The sequence below is a fragment of the Dermacentor silvarum genome, chromosome 7 (assembly GCF_013339745.2).
Source record: "Dermacentor silvarum isolate Dsil-2018 chromosome 7, BIME_Dsil_1.4, whole genome shotgun sequence".
In the NCBI taxonomy this organism is placed as follows: Eukaryota; Metazoa; Arthropoda; class Arachnida; order Ixodida; family Ixodidae; genus Dermacentor; species Dermacentor silvarum.
The window spans coordinates 53,888,463-53,907,983 of NC_051160.1; the positions used below are offsets into that span (position 1 = coordinate 53,888,463).

The 19,521-nt window shown below is 45.3% G+C and overlaps 3 protein-coding genes across 19 annotated transcripts in view; 2 read left to right on the forward strand and 1 right to left on the reverse strand.

Annotated features, from left to right (window-relative positions):
* Positions 1–7,876, forward strand: part of LOC119458861 (striatin-3-like) — a 243,855-nt gene extending 235,979 nt beyond the window's left edge. For all 13 annotated transcript variants that reach the window (XM_049670682.1, XM_049670681.1, XM_049670691.1 and 10 more), the window contains one exon: positions 3,128–7,876. In XM_049670682.1, coding sequence (XP_049526639.1) covers positions 3,128–3,297 — 170 coding nt within the window. In that variant the 3' untranslated portion in view covers positions 3,298–7,876. The remainder of the gene's footprint in view (positions 1–3,127) is intronic.
* Positions 1–19,521, reverse strand: part of LOC119458038 (rRNA-processing protein FCF1 homolog) — a 151,436-nt gene that overhangs the window by 126,468 nt on the left and 5,447 nt on the right. Inside the window, exons 6-8 of one of the 2 annotated variants that reach the window (XM_037719838.2) lie at positions 16,242–16,329; positions 15,574–15,668; positions 15,071–15,175 (exon numbers count right to left, since the gene is read on the reverse strand). The exons of the other annotated variant lie outside the window; for it this stretch is intronic. Coding sequence (XP_037575766.1) covers positions 15,127–15,175; positions 15,574–15,668; positions 16,242–16,329 — 232 coding nt within the window. The 3' untranslated portion in view covers positions 15,071–15,126. Of the gene's footprint in view, positions 1–15,070; positions 15,176–15,573; positions 15,669–16,241; positions 16,330–19,521 lie in introns of those variants that run through there. 2 annotated transcript variants of the gene reach the window in all.
* The window catches only part of LOC119458037 (retinoblastoma-like protein 1), a 171,554-nt gene that overhangs the window by 115,370 nt on the left and 36,663 nt on the right, over positions 1–19,521 (forward strand). The gene's annotated exons all lie outside the window — the stretch shown is intronic.

Below are 19,521 nucleotides of genomic sequence, written 5' to 3' on the forward strand. Positions count from 1 at the left end.
TGCTTCGCACATAGGATACTGAATTATTTTACGGCCGCAATTTCCGAGACTGCGTGACGGAAGGCATAAAGTAATTTGATACCTCCTATTACTTATGTACTTTTTTGTTGTTGTTGCGATGTGTTGTCGTCGTTTAGCTTGGTCTATTCTATTGTGACTCATTCAAGTCCTCACAGTCTAAGTACCTGTCTTATGTCACGTTTGGCAACATTTCGGAATGTAGTTTACATAGTGTGCCCACTTTGCATAAATAGTTGCCTTCAAACATCCTTGCACTACCCAGGCCTCAAAGTGGTTGCCCAGTGATTACACTCTGCCTTCGCTAGCGGGGTCCTTCGAGCCTTGACCTGGGGGTTTGGACTCGAGCAGCCTTACTATTTATTCGGTTCCCTATGATTCCCCCTCACCTTACTTTTTTTTCCCCCTTTCTTTCTTCTTATTTCTTACCCCATAAAATTCTCATCCAAAATTGGGCAGTGCTAGTTCAAAAACGGGGTGGGGGGTGGAATGAGATTGGCCGTAAGCTGCTATCACCAGGCTGCTTGTTCTCGACTCTCAGTCCTGGCGGGAAGAGGAATGTGCTGCTGTGCGCGAAGATTATGAGATCTGAGGGCCACCCTTTGTGCTTGCCTGAGGTTGGGACACAAAAACTGTAACTGCACGCGGTCTCAATATATCTGCAAGAAAAGTGCGAGTGGAGGCATTTTTCTTTCCAATGAAGAAACTGTAACGAGGCATGGGTGCATGATTGCGATGACGATGCGGCATTGCTTTGCATGGAAAAGACAACGTTTAGAAACAAACGTTGTGCAAGCTGCTGGTTGGTCATACTGTTTTGACAACATTGTATGTGTAATAGATTCTTTCATTTGATCCTCTTGACCCCTACCATGCCACGCTATTATCCCCAATTCTGACTAAGAATGGCCAAATTATTTTTAACGACTCCATTTGCCAACATGTTTTACCTCCACAGAAAGAATAAATTCGCTTCTGTTTGTGCTGTCCCATGAAATGTGTGCTGCCGTCTACTAAAGGCACGGCTAAGCACCAAAACAAAACAAGGCCCATCTATGGCATTGCTAGAAAATGCAAAGCAGCACTGACGAGCCGATTGCTCGTTATTACGAGAAATTTGTGGACAAACCCAGCTCATCTAATGTACGCAAGGGGTTGTGGGGATGCGCGCCTCTCACGCATCCCCCGATGTTGTTTTCCTGGCATGACATGTTCTCCTGTAATCCGGCTTCGCTGCATAGGCGTTACGGCGGCAGCGTATTACGAGAGATGGCGCTAGTGTTGCACGCTAACGCCACCTAGCGGCGTGGTTACTTGGGCGAAAAGGACAAAGGCGCCTCTTGGTTTGGGGGGGCTGCGGGCAGCGCGGACCTTTCGCGCGTGCGACGACCCGCTTCGCGGAATCGCCCCAAGAAGGCTTAGCAGCCTGACACCGGAATGGACGAACACGGATCGTTCGAACTTGCCACCGTTTGCGTGACCGTACACGTGACTGACTAGACGATCGTGTCGTAGCATGCGGTGAACATATTCGCTCGCGATCCGTTCGCGGTGAGTCGGACTTTCTTGATTTGTCGCGCCCCCACAGGTTAACATACATGTCATTTTCATTACAGTATCGTCAGTTGTCTCTGGGCACTCTCTTGCTTGATCATGCTTGGGAGATTATCGCTTTTGCTTGAGTGGAGTCTGGTGCAACGCCTCACTGGAGTGACTGTCATTATGCACTGGCTTAGCCAATAAATGTTCAGAGAGAGTGATATCCCTCAGTGATCAATCTAGTATATAGCACCGGATGCCCTTTGAATAAAGAGCTCAGTGCGAACAAGACAGGTACACAAAGCATAGCAATAACTATTAAACAAAAAAACATGCTGCTTTACAGTGTGCTTGCAGCTAGCATGGGTGAACTCTTACTGCACATTATACAGTAGAACCTCGTTGATATGATCCCGTTACGTATAGTTTCTTGTTGCTAGCGTTCACGATCGCGAACACAAAAAAAATCAACGTACCGGTTCATACGTTACCAGCCCGAAAACAGGATCTTTTGGTACCAACGTTCGGTATGTGCCAAATTGCAATTGTATGACATGTTCTCGGCCGCTAACAAGAAAGGCGCACGCAATCGTGAACAGTAGCCGTTCGCCCCAGCAGCTTCCCCGCAATGCTCGCCTGCGCGCCCTCCCGCCCGTTTTTAGTGAAAACAATGGCGCGCGTTAAGTTTCCTATTCCGGTACCCGCAAATCTCCTCCCGGGTCTCTGCATACCGCATTCTCAGCTACTGTTGTCAACCCATAATTTCAGGGTTGACGGCGATAGCATCTTTGCCTATCTGTTTCACAGCGTGTGGGGCGTAGTGTTGCCTGAACCGTACTGCACGCTTTTAGTAGGCGATAACCCCAATGCGCGCGCCGCCGTTCTCTGCTGCAGATGGCGCGAAGTGAGCAGAATGTCTCTCCCTCTGGCGGCAGCATAGGCATCGTATTCCTGCTCGATTTCGTTTCCGTTTCGCATCACCATTTTAAAACACTACGCAATAAGAAAGTGACAGTGTGCATCTCAGGTGGCTTGGGAACCCCACCAGCTTGACGCGCGTCGACTTCTCATGCCGCAACAATTCGTGCCGAGTGGACACGTCAAAACTTCCCGCCAAAATGCCCCGTGCGAAGAAGCTGCTGACCCTGGCCGAATTCGAGGGATGCAAACTAAGCTTGCCGAAGCCGCAAAAAGGACAATGTGCGGTCCTGGGCCGCTTGGGGCCCCACTAGCTCGGTTAACTACAGTTGAGCCTGCCAGATTTTTTAGTGACTTCAGATTGTATGTTTTCCCAGATAGCATTATCTTTCTCGCATTTTATTCCATAATGTATGAACGAGATTCTACTGTACTGTGCCAGCTATCATAGTCACTGCAAGTGAAACTGAAGTGCTTAAGTGCTTAAAACGAGTTGTACAGGTCTGATAGTTTTGAGAACCTAGCACTGTGTTTGTATAGAGACACTGCAAGCACTGTGTTTGTATAGAGACACTGCACCCTATCTCATTAACTTCATTGTGGCACCTGCCAAGGGACAACCTTTCATTTGCTTTCGCTTTGACATGTGCAGGCCACGACTGCTCGATCCGGCTGTGGAACCTGGACAACAAGACGTGCGTGCAGGAGATCACCTCGCATCGCAAGAAGTTCGACGAGTCCATCTTCGACGTAGCCTTCCACCCGTCGAAGCCATACATTGCCAGTGCCGGAGCGGATGCCCTCGCCAAGGTCTTCGTTTGAGAAGGAAACCGGCAGCAGCAGCAGCCGAGGTGTGTCGTATGAAGAGGTACGAGAAGGGAAGAACAAGGAGACCGATCCTTCTCTCTCCGTGCACCATCTCTCGCACACTCGCACACACAATGCGCCTCTCCGCCCCTTGGTCCTCCCGCCACGTGTACCATACCAACGTCACCACCGTTGTCGTCAGCAAGTGTTGGGCAAGGGAAGAGCAGGAGCTGGACACATTCTCTGCCATCGCCTTCAGGCACTCCTCACGTTGCGGGAGAGAGGGAGACTGTGCTGCCGTCTATGTGTGCGTGCGCGTGTGTTTCAGCCGCCTAACCTAACTTATTGAACCACCGACGCCGCTGCTCCGGGGGAGGTTTCGGGAAGGGGAAAGGAACATTAAAACTCTCACCGCGTATTGTAAATTTCCTTTTTTCCCCTCGTGTTGTTTCCACCTGATCTTCCTTTAAAACTTTGTTTCTGTTTTTTTTTTTTTTTTTACATGTGTGTCGTTTGTCACTACGCGCCGTCATTGAGTCCTGCCCCATCCGTCACCTCCCTCCTGCGTGTGGCATGCATTGCCACATCTCCGAGGATGGTGGGAATGAGAGAGAGGGGGAGGGGGAATTGTGGACGCGCCACCGAGTCAACGACGGAGCAACCAGCAGTGGCTGAAGAAAGAAGATAACGAAGGCTTTCGGCGGGGGGGTTTGCGTCTACCACCGCTGCCCCGTCTGGCCAAGCACTACAGACTTGAACCTCTTTCTTTCTTTTTTTTATTCTCCGCCCAACCTCCTCCTCTCTTGCCGGTGGATCGCAAATCCTAGAGAAGTGTGCTCGTGCAGGAAGATCGCAACGTCTGTCGTGCCGAGCTTTGTGGTGTGACCTTCCGGGAAGTGGCGGCAATACCGCTGCCACTACTGTTACCACTGAAGGATTGCTAGTGCCGCAGTAGCTTTGTTCCGCGTCTTGCTGGAGCGTTGAAACCAAGAAGGCCTCTCTGTCGGTCCCTGTGTGCGCTAAAAGTTAATAAGCTGTGCACACGGGTTGCAACTGCGAAAAATCTCTGATCTTGCCCTTGTGTGCGTATGTGCTGCCGTGCACTGCGCCTTTTTTTTTTCCTCCTTCCCTTTTTGATGAGTGTGTGTTGCATGTGTGGACTCTGTTGTGAGCTCAGTTTCTTTAATTATTTTTTCCCCCCTTACTGTCCTTCAGACCTGTGTGTGCCATCATCTGCATGCGTGTGCGTGTTTATCGATCCTTTCATCAGTTCCTTGCGCGGTTCCTCGACGAACTCATGCACACCGTCTTCTAGCCTTCGGAACCACGTAAAAAAAAAAGGGAAGGAGGTTTGGTGGTTGGCCGCAGCTAGTTTTTAACAAAAAATCGTCAGCGTCGCCCCCTTCCCTCGAGTGCGAAACGGTTGCGTCTGGATGGAAACTTCCTTTTCCCCCGGCAGTGGCGCGAGAGACGGTTCCCCGACGTTAGTTTTGCAGGCATTGTAGACTCGTGTAGGGCTCTTAGTGTTAGACGCGTGGCAAAAGAAGCGAGAGCTTTCGAGGGCACCATCGCCGAAGACGAGCATGGCAGTACGGACTTTAACTCGCAGAAAGAGAAATAAGCAAGACAAAAGCACCCGTGCCGCTCTTATCCTTTTTTTTTTTAAATCTGCTCGCCACTGCAAACTGTACTAACCGAAGAGATGTGAACAGCATGGCCTTTGACGCACAGCACATGTTTAGTGTCCCGTCTCAGCTGTGCAAGTGTATTCTGTGTACAGAGAAAAAAAAAAAAAATGTGGCTGGATGGAAAGTTGCTTGCTGCAGCAGGTGTGGTGGCCACTGCGGTGTCTTTTTTTTTTTCTTTTGTCAGTGAGCCACCGTGTTGACAAGCTCTTTGCCGACGGGCGCTGTCAATCCTGTCGGCAGGCCAGTAGCAGTCGTCTGTCAATAACATGACTTGCATCTTTGACGGCTGGGAGAGGACTACAAAGTTGTACATTTTTGGGTCAACAGGGGTCAGTGCATTTCGCTCAGCTGCGAGAAAGTGAGGTGCGATTTGCTGGATGCGAAAATGAAATCTCTCCCGCTTCGAACCCACCCCCGCTTGCCCTACCTTCCTTAGCGGTTTTCACGTTGTTCCTACCACCTTTGCGTGTTTTGACTCTTAATTCTGCACAGTCCTTTTCAGGAGTACTAAATTGTGCAGGGAGAGTCGAGTCACAGTCCAGGTTTTGTTTTGTTTAGTTTTAATATGCCAGGCAGTGGTATTTGAGCTCGGAAGGGGTGGCCAACCTGAAGAATGTGGCAGTTTCTACGCACCGCCTTTTGTAGGCTCAGAAGGAGTCGTGAAACTTGGTTTCCGCCACCATTACTACTTACCTGAACAGAAAAATGGGCAGCTTGAAGAGCAGTCTCCCTTTGCTTGTTGTCAAATTCTCTCGTTTGGTGAGGGACTGCCAGAAAAGGTTGTCTTGCCATAACTTGGCTTTTTCTTTGCAAGCTATTTATTAATGCGTGATCCTTCTCTCCTTCCTAACTTTGATTTTATTTGTAACAGTTGGCACTCTTCCCCCCCCCCCCCCCCCCCCCCCACTCATCGATTCTGTGGTCCTGCGCTCCCCAGGCACAGTTTAAATGAGGAAGGCAGGGCTACACTCCCAAATCGCCCTAATCCGGTGTACTGAATGTTGCATAAATAAAGAAGGTTACCAAGAGCCTTTCTGGCCAAATGGATCTCTCGTTCACTCTCAAATTCGGCGCAGAAATAGCATTTCGTGGTGAATTTTGTCGGCATAGTGTCAGGGCGCAGTACTTTCTCGTTTCATTCTGAGTAGGTGATCGGATCTGCATGTCATCTGTGGTCATGGAAGAGTCATGGAAGACAGTAAAAGTAATAGGTAATATTCAAAATATGGTGTCTGACATGTTTCAGGCTCTGCAATAGCTTCCAGTGCATACAGTTAGCAAAAGTATGGCCTTTGATATCGGCTTCCGATACCTACAGAGACCCGTTGTCGGACTGTGGATTTGGACACTACATATTGTGCCGAGAGGAATAGTGGTGCCATCTTGCATTGTTGGCGCGAAACACTATGTGCAACTCGTCTCACCGTAATTGTCGCGTGCAGTACCTTCGAAAATTCGTTTCTTCGATTTGTGCTGAATGAAACGGAAAAGTGCTACATTAAATTATGGTATTACGCTAATGTGCTGCGAAATGCTGTCCCTGTGAGATACTGAGCACCAACTAAGGCAGTGGTTTAGCCAGATGACTTGTTCAATCCAGACTCCTTTATGTATGCGCCAACTTGGCACACTGCGGGCAAGTGTCTTGTGTGAATGCCGTGCCGTGTCTCTTAAGGAGGACTGCTTAAAAGATGTCGCGAAGAGAGGTCAGAAAGAGGAATGCCTGCGAAGACTGTGGACGTGAGGGACACACTGACCTGTGTAATTTTTTCCTGCATTGTAACGTGTACAGAACTGTATGTAGTCATTTGCGAATGTTTATTAGTAGAAGAAAAAAAATGCAATTTATCTATTCTTGTTTTACGATTTGCCTGCCTTTAACATTTTTTTTTTTTTTCTTGAGATGTACTTGTGTGCATGCTCTTACTGGCGGGTGTCTGCCAAGTTTCAACTGAGTTGAGTATGTGTGTACATTTTTTTCCCCCCAAGGACGCTGCTACTCAGTATGGCATTCAACATTTCAATGTATTGGCTGTTGTACAACAGTGTTTGGCTAAGAAGCATGAAGCAGGTGGTTGTGATGAGCCTGTGTAGGTAGAATGAAATGACAGGTTGTACCATCACTGCAGCTTTGAAGTGCGGCTCGTTCAAGTTTCCAGATAGCGAGCTGTCTTGAGCCAACACAAGGCGACTTGCAAGAAAAGACAGCTGCAGCTTGTTTTCAAGCTTTCAGTGCCCCATTGGCTCAATGTTTTTCACCAGACAACTATAGTGCAGTGAAGGGCTTGTTGAACAGTTTCATTACTATGCAATGGCAACAAGAAAAAAAAATTGTAAGTCTACTGGTAGAGCAAGTGTGTGGCAGACTTGTTCACCTACTGTTCACAGCTCTCAATTGTCCTAGGTGCTGGTCGAGGTGTTCAATTTCATATTTATGCTTCCGCCACGAACTGCAGTACTAGCTTAATGTAACAATTGTTTTCTTTTCTTCCCGACCTGCTTTAGTTTGACGGGGCAGACGTGGGTGTTGTAGAATGCCGGCTCACTTACATATTCGAAGCGTTAAAACATTTTTTGTCCATTGTCCAAGGGGTTTCTGAGACTCCGAATTGGGTGCAGCGTCCTTGGATTATCTATGTTTGCCGGTAGCAGATGGAGAGCTCCTCCATTTGTGTGTGTCTATGTTACCAAGTTTATGTGCAGAGGATTTAAATAAAGCAAATACAAAAACTAGGTTTTCAAAGTTGCAATGGGAGAGGAAAAAGCCTGGCGATGCGAGAAAAATGCAGAAGCCGGAACGTCGCTTTTCGTGTCTTGTTTTATTTCGTCTTTGCGCTGGTTCCGGCTTGGACGAGACGGGAAAGAAGCTTATTTCGATAAAAATGGTAAATAAAGTTTGTGAGTGACCCAGTGGTTCAGTGTGTGCTTCTTGTACCTGTAAAACCCAGGCGAGTCCCTAGGTAACTGTCCGCCCACTTTTCGTGCGTGTTCTGCTTGGCAACCATGACTCCATGATGAATCTGTACCAACTAGGCCAAATTTCAGTTCTTCAGGTTAAGGAACCCCAGAGATTCCAAATTACACTGGTGCCTTCATTACATTAGATCTCGTAACCCCTCTGCTCCTTTGGAATGTTAAATGCCACAAATCTGTTGTGCCACTCAAGTCAGGTACGTTGCGACATGAGCTGCCCTCTGGTGAGCAATCGAGAGGGCAGGCCTGCTTAAGCATGGTGCTAATTCTTGTCTGTACTGTGCTCATTGCGTAAGAGATTGCAGCAGCAGCATTACACCATAAGGAGCCCAAACCAATTGGACTTTGGGATGCATTTCTTGGCATAGGTCGATTAGTGATGCATCCTTTGCACTGTTGCTTAGACCAACATAGACATGAATAATGGAGTTACCTTCCAATGTGCCCCGCCAGAATTTCAATGACAACTGTGTTCTATGGAGTTCTACCTTCTCAACAACATAGGCAGTTAACGTAATGACAAATATATTTTAGTCTTTTTAGAAGAGCCATGGAACATGGCAATTTTAGCACCATGGCAATGTCTAGAGCTGTGCATGCAATGATAAAATAGAATTGTTAAGATCATTCTGGCGGTTGGCGTGATTGCTCAAATGACAACTTTAAACTGTAGGATTTTCATGTGAGTAGAATGCAGGTTTCTCACTCCATCCCATAAGATTCAGTCGAGCAGTGTTTCCAGTGTGCCAAATACAAGTGGCAAGGCGATAATTTTGGGACGAGGGTTGAGCGCCCATCACCAAGAGAGAAATCAATTGCACAGGTTGTAAATGTTACTTTAGCAAATTTAACCAAAACGCTGTGAAGCCTTGCTGAATGCTACTAGTGCACTTACCATTTTGCTGTCATTGCTGTCGCAGTAGGGGCTATGAATCTACGAGTGGCTTCAGAAAGTTTAACTGATTGATCATGACTGACTAGTAGCATTTGTTATCCTCAAGCATTTCACAAAGAAGTACATCTTGCATGAATTGGACATAAGCTCTGCTTGTGAGTACATTAGCTTGGGCAGTTAAACGTAGACATGACAAAATTGTACATTTTGGTAAAAGCTATGTTATATTGATAACCTTGCTAGAGGTTCCTGCATTTCGGCAGTCCAACAAACATTGCAGCCTTCTGGAACACTTCTGGTGGTTAAAACATTCGTAAGCTTCTATGAGTAAAATCTCAAAGAAATCCACATGGCCAATTCCTAAAGTACACAGGCTGTCGTTCTGTATACAAATCGGGTCACAAGAACACGTTTAAAAAATTTGACACAACTCTCCTACGATGACTATCCAAGTGTGTGAATAGCCAGATCGTGTTGTGTACAAGACGTGTACAGCAGCCACACTTCCTTCTAGGCACGCTGCACCTTCTGGTAACAGCGCTGTGAAGTCCACGCATGCCTTGTGGCATATTCAAAGTGACCCACGTTGGCATCACGTGCTTGGCGTCAACGAGGTTCATTGAAAAGCGGCGCATGCCCAGTGGCCTACGCAGACGGCTCACATTTTTAGACTGCACTACTTTTGGGATCGGTCCATGTTTTTGGTGGTTTAGGTGGATCGCTAGATACCCGGAAAGAAAACTGGTCCAAGTATGCCAAGAATGATATTCACATTAAGAATGGCTCGAGGCCTATTTGGGGTAGGAGGTACGGGGAAGGGAGGTATGGCTGGGCACGGCTCGATCCACATGTGAAGCTACGAAGTGTGTGTCTTGCAGGAAATGTCAGCCCGTGTCTGCACTCGGTTTTCAAAGGATGTCATTGCTTGGACTGGCACTTGTCCAGTAACCTTTCTTTTTTTTATTTATAGTGATGAAGACTTGCCTTAAGGCATAACGTTTGGATAACTATGTGTGCTGTAAAGCTTGCATTGTGTATGAATTAAGCAGTGCATTACGGTATCTTGTCATGTACTCGTTGATTGTAGCTAGTCTTGGCACTGTAGTGGAGCTTGCTGTAAGAGATGGGAGTGTTCTGATTGCAAGCTTGGAAAAGTCCATGCTAGTGGTAGGCACTTGGAGTGGTATTCTAGGGCAACCACTTTCGGAGTCTCACTTTCGCAAGACTCGGCACTGTAAGTGTCCGCGTATAGGGACAACACTGTTTCAAGTGCTGTGCCAAGCTCGCTATCTTCGCAGATTGTCAAGAGCGACAATTGTCTACCACCTAGAGATCACATCTTAAAGCGAAGCTTTGTCTACTGTGGCTGCCTGTTAGATCAGTTGCTATATATCTCAGTGGATATATTTGTGGATATATGTCCAAAGGTTTTATCAAAGTACCCACGAAGTACAGGTATGTATACACCCTTGTATGTGGGGACACAATACTTTGTATGCTGAAGAAATATGCGCACCTCTGTTCTGCACAACAAAAAAATACCTTTCGACATGAAACCTGTGTATAACATTGACCATGCACTGACCCACAGGCATCCTTGAAGGACACTGATCTGGTAATGAAATAATGAATTACATATAATGGATTATTCGATTTAGCCACTCTGTATGTGTCACTGGGGCTGTCTGTGCCTGTTCTTGGCGAATCCTTCAGAAAAAAAATTGGGAGGCGATTAAGCTTTGCCTTTTAAGAGTAGAACGCAATAGCATTCAAAGATCCTTGCAGCTGCTTCTCACACTTCCCTGCAACTACAGCTTATGCAGCCGTAATGTTTACTTGGAAACGCTATGCACGATAATGAGCCACTGGGTGAGCATTTTTTATTTTTTTTTTCTCCACGCGGCCGTCGCCGTAAATGCCACTCTGCGATTGGTAGAAATAACGGGGCACGCGCCGCTCTGTGATTGGCAGAAACGCGGCCACTAAGACAGACCTCAAATGGCAGCTGGAAAGGGGGTTTGTTTGAGTTTCCATGCAATGGGAATGATGTTTTCTCGTATAGTATTTAAATTACAGTCCATTGCTATGTCTGTAGGTTGTGTGTAAGTCGTACTTTACGAATTTTCTGATGCGTTTTACTTTGAGAAATTCAATTAGTTCAGTAACGCCTCTGCGCCAAGCGGAGGGTCTGCGTGGTTCGGGATGCGTGGTTTGGGATAACTTTTCGGTAACTGACAACGACATTGACACCGGATTTTCTGTGACACTGGGCGCTTCACGCTGTCTCATTAAAATATCAACATATCCCATTCAGTCACTGTGTACACATTTGTGTATGCTACTTATTTTTGCCGTTTCTGTGCAGTTGTGGCAAGGAATAGACCAGAAAGTCTAATCTTGGGCTAAATTAAATGTTCTGCTTACCTCAAGTACCTTCATTTCACTTCTCAGGGAAATCTATCGCTACCGACGATCGCTTTGGAGAAGGCACTACAGTTTTTGACTTCCGGTTGTTGCCGGACGCGACCTCCTGCAACCTAAAAACTTAGTCTGCAGTTCTGCAGGTGTATGCCAAGGAGAGCAAAATGCTCAAAACTCTCACTAAATATCAATACAGGTATTTAAGCTCCCTGTACATCTTTTGCGGCCAATCTTAAAGCTGTAGCAAAACCTAGCGATCAAATAAACAAAAGTAGCATTACAAGATGCTACAATGTATGTGCACCACAGTGAATGCTGGTGGCCATTGAAAAATGTGCATCCTCTGCACCACAGGCTAATAAAATAAAAAGCTGCTCCTCATCAAAAACTTCAGATAATTTTGCCCGGCATGACACACTTGAGCTGCATAATTACCACCCTTTTACAACATTACTGGAATGCCTATTGTAAGCCACTAGCTTAGCTTTATTCGATCACGTTTTGGTCATACTTGTCATCGCTACAAGAAGGATCGACATATGGCATCGTCATATGGAGTGACGTTTAGCGCTGGCTGAGCACATCTGGGTTCTCGGGGCAGGTTGTTTATGTGCTTTTTCATGCGGTACGAAAATCGAATACTAAGTCAGAATTTTATTATTTATTTATGCTTCTGCAACAGCAATATACAGCCACTCATGAGATGTAGCCTGGTAGGCTAAAGGAAAGGTGTAAAAACATAATAGGGGTGGCCACGATGCTACCCTGAAGTTGTTAGGTTAGGTTAGTTGGACAGCATCTGCTCAGACCCAGTCAATTGTTTATTGGTAAGGGAGGATCGCATTGCATTGTAAAGGAATAAAATGCTTGAGAGTGGGTTAGTTAGTATTCCATAACTAGTGAACGAAGCATGAAGGAAAAACAATAACAGGACAGACACGGACAAGCGCCAATATAAGACTCGATGTAGGAAGCTTTAAGAACTTTCCCTGCACAAGGAATAGCCCAAGTGCAAGAACACGCTTTGAAATCAATGACATATCACACTCGAATACTGGGACAATCTTTAAAAAAAAGGAAAGTTTGGCCTTAACTTTTTATAAATCATTCACTTCCTGTCAAATGAGTTTTTGAAAATGCTTTTCTAGTTTACACTTAGTGTTACACTAAAGACCCCCACCTAGTGCATGCATGCAGTGCACTAAATCTTCACTAAACTGAGACTGCGATAAAAAACTGGCTCCTGAAATTGCAATCACAACTACATAGTGTTAAAAAGGCCGAGGGCAAAGAAATTTTACTTGGGTTAGCAAAGTGTATATACCATTTAAGCAATCTTTGCAAGGTTGCGGGGCTGCGTTTAAATGGCATCTAAGCAGACAATGCCTGTGGTGGTTACCAGATGTGTGCTATAGATAACAGCACATCATCTTAGAGATTTGTCAGCGCACCCAGGGCACTGCCTAATCTCACAGGCCATGGCCAGGAACCACGACGGTTCTAACTGTTCTGCATCATGAGTAAGGCTCCGTATTTTCAATATTTATTTTTCATGAATATCGGGGGTTACTTATCGGTGGTTATTTCTTTCCCTTTGAAACGGTGTTTTTCGGTGACTAACTTTAATGCCGGAGAGAAATCAGTGTTTATCGGGGCTTGAAAAACACCGAAAGGCAAGGAGGGACTCTCCTCCTCTCCTTCATTTGCTCTGCTCAAGTGGCAAGAGTAGAGGGCCTAGCGGGGGAGCTTGTCCTGGCTATTCCCGTCTCCTATTTTCTTCCTTGTTCCAGGAAAGTTATGCCTGGCCTAGATGCTTCGAAACTGTCATGCTGGTAAATATAAGAGAAGCGAACGGGGCAAGGAAATTCGGGTCTTTACAGCGAAGCTGGATATGGATAGCCGATTCGTTAGTCCGTCGCCTGTACGGAGAAACTATCATCATCAGCAATGGATTGAGCATCGTCGTCTTCTTCCACAGCTGGCTCGTTTGGTGCTCATCATTCCAACGTAGAATTTCACTTCTCTTCTGTTGGCATAATGGGGAGGCCGCGTTTACGGGGATAGATCCATTAATTGTCTTATCTGACGGACAGATTTAATTTTGAAGCAATTTCATTTTGATGAATCGCAAGCGGCAATGGCGGACTTCGGGCATAGCGTCAGTGATGTCGTTTTCTCCATCGCAGCCAAACGTGTATGTAACCTCATTAAGAAACACAAAGACGTAACCTATAATTGAGGAAGACTTCAATGTACTGTCGGGATTAACCCAGTGATAAAACATCGGGGCCGCACGTTTCAGCTTCGCTGGTTAACCATCTGTACGGAGTGATTGGGTGGGGATTTTTTTTCAGTTTTCACCGATCAAGACAAAACTGCCTTGGAGGGTAATTTTTGGCGTTTATCAGTATATACCGAAAGCATGGAACCCTAGTCATGAGTTTTTTCTGGCAGACGGTAATGATGGCATTTCTTTGTTTCAGCGTCAAAAAATATATTTTTGCTAGTTTTCATGATGCATTCACTTGTACAGCAAACAAAATTTTTGACAGAGGCTAATATATGTCTACACTATCTGAAGCTAGGCTTCTTACGTGGTCTAAAGATTCACTGCAGTTAACCTTTTATGGAGCAAAGATTGTGAATAACAAAAATGTTAAGACTGTGGTTCATTTTATTGAGGTTCAAAAGTATTTACACTAGGGGTGTTTTGGTAGCGAAATTTTCAAATCAAATTGAACATAAACATTTGAGAAAAATTGCCTTCAAATATCGAATAGAATATTTCATATTTCTAGAAGTATAAAGTTTACGTGGAGTCTGTTGGACAAGAAAGAAAAAAGCCTTACTTATGTAGGCTATTTGATAAATCTAATGCTGTTAACTTCATCTGAGGTCAACTAAGAAGCTTGTAAATGAGACAAAACAAGTCTATTAAATATCTTGGGGAGGAATAAAAAAACAACTGAAAGGTAATGAAGCTTAGGACGATAAAGTTGAGCTGTTTGGTAGAGATTCATGTTAGAAAGAAGTTAAGCATGCAGACATGTACACAAGAGAGAAACGGACAACACAGGCATCTATGTGGTCCCTCTTCTTGTGTCTGTATGCCTAACTCTTTTCTAACGTGAAAGATATTGATTATACTATATGACTCAGGAGTGATATTGCCAGTAATGAAACAACACAACTGCACATCATCAAAAACTTGTGCACCGTGTTTGTTGACGAAGCTGTGCAATACTATAGTAACTACAGCACCGCACATCATTTCAAAGAAATCCAAACATGGTGAGATTTTCCAAATAATAAAACTGTTTTACCTAAACTGAGACCACAAACTTATAGAGTACGTAAAATAGCAGGGATAGCAAGGCATGCTTATGTAATGAATTTAATGACTGGGAACTACTGCGCAGTAGTGATCTCCATGTGTTCGCTTGTGAAGTGGTGAATGTGCGCAACAACCGTGGCTTTCCCGCAGTAGTACACTCGGAAATGTCCATTTGCATTGGTCCTCCTCCATATGAACTGCAACTACCCCTTATTTATATAGTATTCAAACAAAAACAAATATTCAACAACTTTGAATCGTGGATTGTTGAATCAAATATTCATACGCCCTTTACCTTCCAGAGAGAAGTTCAACCAAAAAATGACTCGTAGGGAAGTGTTTTGCTGTGCACCTAACTGTACCAGCGGTGCATAATAGTTATCTTGCCTCTTCATGTACTGTTTGTGTGGGCGCACTGAATTTGGGGCACTGTGTTCTGACCACCCCATTGCAGAATAAAATAAGAACTGCACGCTGTCTTAAATTGTGTTTTTATTAATACAAGTCTGAAAACAAAGGTCTTCTTAGCCACTTCAAACCTTTGGAGCACCATATGCATCTGGCATTCTTTCAATGGAAAACCTGGAAAAAAGGAGAAAAAAACACATTACAGTTGTTAGAGCAAGGCCGAGGACAGCAGCTGGACTGGTATAACGTAATGATTAAGTTTACTCAATTCTATTGCCTTATGATCCGCTGCTCAGGACAAGCTGATCCTGGTAATAATGTAGGTAGAGCGCCACTGGTGCTACTGACAAAGTGTCAAAAGGATTAGAACCGGAATGTAACTAACATTATATCAGCCATGGTTGTTTTGGGAACAGGTCACTCAATTTGTACAGCTGACTGAACAAACATTGTGTTATATTTGTCCCACGAGTCCAGCGAGGTGTTTCCTAGAAATAACTAGGCACACCAGACACACAAAAAGGATTTGCATTACATTTGTGTGAATGCTATGATAAGCACACCATACTCACCGCCTCTGGTAGATGTACATGATGGGCACACCGGGCACCTTGCGTATCCGTCGTTTCAGGTCTTTGTCGCACGTAGCCACGATGTAGCACTTGTGCTGTTGGAGGAGAAACCGTGCCACTGATACCACTACAAATGTAACTGCATTCACAAAGAGGGCGGCGACATAAAGGAAGCCACAAATTCGATTACCTAAGCTTCATCAAGGTCTTTGGCACAAGTGTGCCCGGACTTATTTTCTGCAGTCCATGCGCACACTTGACATGTAGTACACACGGATTGGGACATGTATGGTTGGGATCAGATGAATCATAGGTGCCATGAGACGGCCTATCCATGCAGCCCAAATTGGACAGCTTCATCGAGGTGTCCGCTTGTTGAACTACATGATTTGCAATATAGCTACGAAATGTGCATTTAGACAGAAAGAAAATCAAGTTTTTTTGTTTTTTCACAGCAACTACCATCACTAACGTTTGTCCTCGATTCTGGACAAGCTCCCGATGCAATGAGGGAAAACAATTTCACTGGGATTCCAAGTATGTGTTACGGTGGTAGGACTCAATTCTGGAAAAATGGACATGCGCGTTTTATGGAAAAAAGCTAAAATGAGTCTCCTTAATTGTACCGTGGCTGCTGAGGAGGGGATTAAAAAAAAAAGAAAACACACCTGTGTGATTCTCTCCACGAGGCAGTCATCAGCGTATGTACCCCGGTGAAGGCAAGGAAGTCGCACAAACCTTGGGTCCTTGGCTATTCTGTAAAGACGAGAATAAGATAGGTCGTGGCAGACAACTCTGCTATGACACATCTGGAGCAATCTATATGCGAGTGTTCTTGTCGAGGTGGCAGCAGAGATGAAGAATTCCAGGCAACCAAGGTCTTTCACGGTGAGCTTTACTTGTCCCTGTCCTGCATGAGATGACTCTGTCCTATGCTCGCCAATTTCCTAATGACATCACAAGACTTAATTCTCTGCAGTTATCGTTGACGGCAGCACTGTACCACGTAATGCAGCAATAAACTTCAGTGGGAAATGGCTGTCGTAGAAAATGATGAAGTTTAATAGACGCGGATAGCCAGTGTAAGCAAGCATAGTTCTATCGTGCTGTCCTATTTCTCAAGCAGCTGCGTCAAGTCAAGGCCTGCCAACAGCATGCATCCAATGTATGCAAAAAAAAAAAAAAAAAAAGCTATGGCCTTAAAGCACCCCAGTGCTAGCGCCGACCTGCAGTTCTGCTCTCAAGAGTTCAAACTGCAGCAATACATTGTGCAGCCAGCAACATGGCAAATGCTCTTACCAATAGCAAAGCAGTCAATGTCTATAAACTGCACACAGGTAAAAGGTATTTCTTCAGTACAGTCGACTTCCATTCATTCGACTCCAGTTAATTGAATCCCTGACCGAAGGTCCCAGGTGGCGCCCGTGCATTTCTATGGGCCGAACTCGTTATTTCGATCCTAAAATTAGCCTTCATGGGATAATTTGAACTTGGCCAGTCAGCACGCATGTGCCTGACCCGTATAGGGAGCGTGCAACGAGACAGTGGCGCAGCCCTGGCGGCGAGCTATGGAGATGACATGCTAGCTAGAGCAGACGGTGGCAAGCGACAGCAGCACATGCGCTGTAACCAAAGATCTCTTTGAAAGTTCTTGCAAAAAATATTTAAATGATTGCCGCAGCTAGTTCTGCCCTAGTTACAAAACCTAGATTCTTATCACTACAGTGACTCAAAAATGACTGAAAGTGAGATTGTTGGCACTAGTATTTATATTAGGTGAGAGCCATCTTTGCAGTGTCCAATTGCTTGCAACTCAATCTTTTCTTGAAATGATTTGGGACGGATCTAAATGTAGTGATTTTGTGTAGAATATTTAAGTGCGTTTATGTTTTAACACTGAGCTAAAATACTCTTGTAAACAAAAACAAAAAATTGTATTTTATTATACATTTTTCTACACCCATGTGCTAAGGATAGAAACATATACAGCTGCAGTGTTCAGATTAAGGCCGGGAAGGTTCATTGCTTTAAGAACTGTCATGAAGACCTATGAGAAACGCCAGAATGCAAAGGTGGCAAACAAATAAGCTTGGAATTTGTACCATCCTCTTATTTTACATTATCTTCTGCAGCAGTCGTACAGAACCCGCCGCGGTGGCTCAGTTAGCTAAGGCGTTGCGCTGCTGAGCACGAGGTCGTGGGATTGAATCCCGGCTGCGACGGCCGCATTTCGATGGACGCGAAATGCAAAAGCGCCCGTGTGCTTATGTTGTAGTGCACGTTAAAGAACCCCACGCAGTCAAAATTAATCCGGAGCCCTCCACTACAGCGTGCCTCATAATAAGAACTGGTGTTGGCACGTAAAACCCCAGACAGAGAAAAAGAAGAAAAGCAGTCTCAGAGGTTGGGTACCTCGACTAGACAACATTACAGTGCCAAGTGTGACGGCAGATGAGTATTCGTTGCAAACATTTAGCACCACAAAAAATGCGCAGGTACAGTGGAATCTCCAGCACTCCTGATACGAATTTTTCAAGATTCCCAACCTAAGTCCATTAGCTTACAACGCGCTAAATTTCTAATGCTGCGAACCACTCCTTCCACCGCACCAGATGATATGAACAATTGAGCCACTGGGGGCTATCAAGGAGGCCCTGATGTGCCACGGTAGTGCCAGCACACAACGCAACGCCTCGCTGGCCGTTGGTGGCGCTGATGCAGCATGCCGCCGCACCCTCTGCAAGTGTTGCACGGTCTCTATGGTGACCCCAATAGCGACACTCTCAGTGGCAGAGTCTGTCACGGTGGAGCTTAGGTGCCAGTGAATGCATTGAACACACATCATCTCCCGTCTCATTCTCAAGCAATAACCACAGCTCACAATGTCTGATTACGGTATTTAACCTATTTTGACGGCCATTTTTTTAACCTTTTTTTAAAAAGAAAACTGTGCCGAAAATTGCCAGAGTGGTGCAATCGGATACGAAACCTGAAACCGCCTTAGCCGCATTTGTATGCTTTACCACACAACACTGATGTATTGCGGTGAAGCTGACTAAACCGGCCATCGATGTGCAACACATAATAGACCCTTGCCCATTTTTCTTGCTAAGAAATCAGGTGCGCATCAGATTTCTACTTTGTTCAGTAGCTTTCATGTCATTTCGAAATTAGTTTCCTACTTTGGACAAATAGAAAGTGGACAAAAGACGTTTGGTTTGGGGGTATGTTAGAATCGGGCACATGAATGAATCAGCAGTGTGTTTTGGCGATTTTTTCTGCATGTTGTTTAATTTGACCCGCTGGATAATGCGATCAATTTTGTCAGCCCCGCCAGGGTCGAACTTACGGAAGTCAACTGTAACTGGATTTCTCTTGTTTTGCAGAGTACTCCTTAATGCGCCCAGATAATAAAATCTAAAAAAGCACTTCCAATTCTTTAGGTTAGAATGAACGATGCACAAAATTCTGTACGATGTGCAACCTTTGCCACACATCTAAGTAGCCCTATCCACATTCCTGCTAGTAGCACTGTTAAGGCAAAGACATGCATTTTGAAAGGTTGGATGGTGCGGGATACGGATGGCGGCCGGAATGATTTCACAAGCCCGCATGTTGACACCTTGGCTGGTACAATATAGCGATGCCTTTCACTCAATTCTATTCCTTTATCATCATCCATCGCCCGTGACTGGCCAACTGTGGTAATAACGTACGGTAGGCTGAGTGCAGCTCGGACCACTGACGAAGTGCAAGAAGGAATCGTTACATTATCCTGGTCATTGATTACGATTCTAGCCTAAGGTCCGCCATCTTGTTTAGGTCAAATGAGATGCGTGTGGAGAAGCGCACGTGCAGGCTTTGCATATCTGTACAGGATGAAACCCACTCTGCACTACAGTAAAGCCTGAACACAAACGCCTGCGACCTTTCCTGATGGACACCACC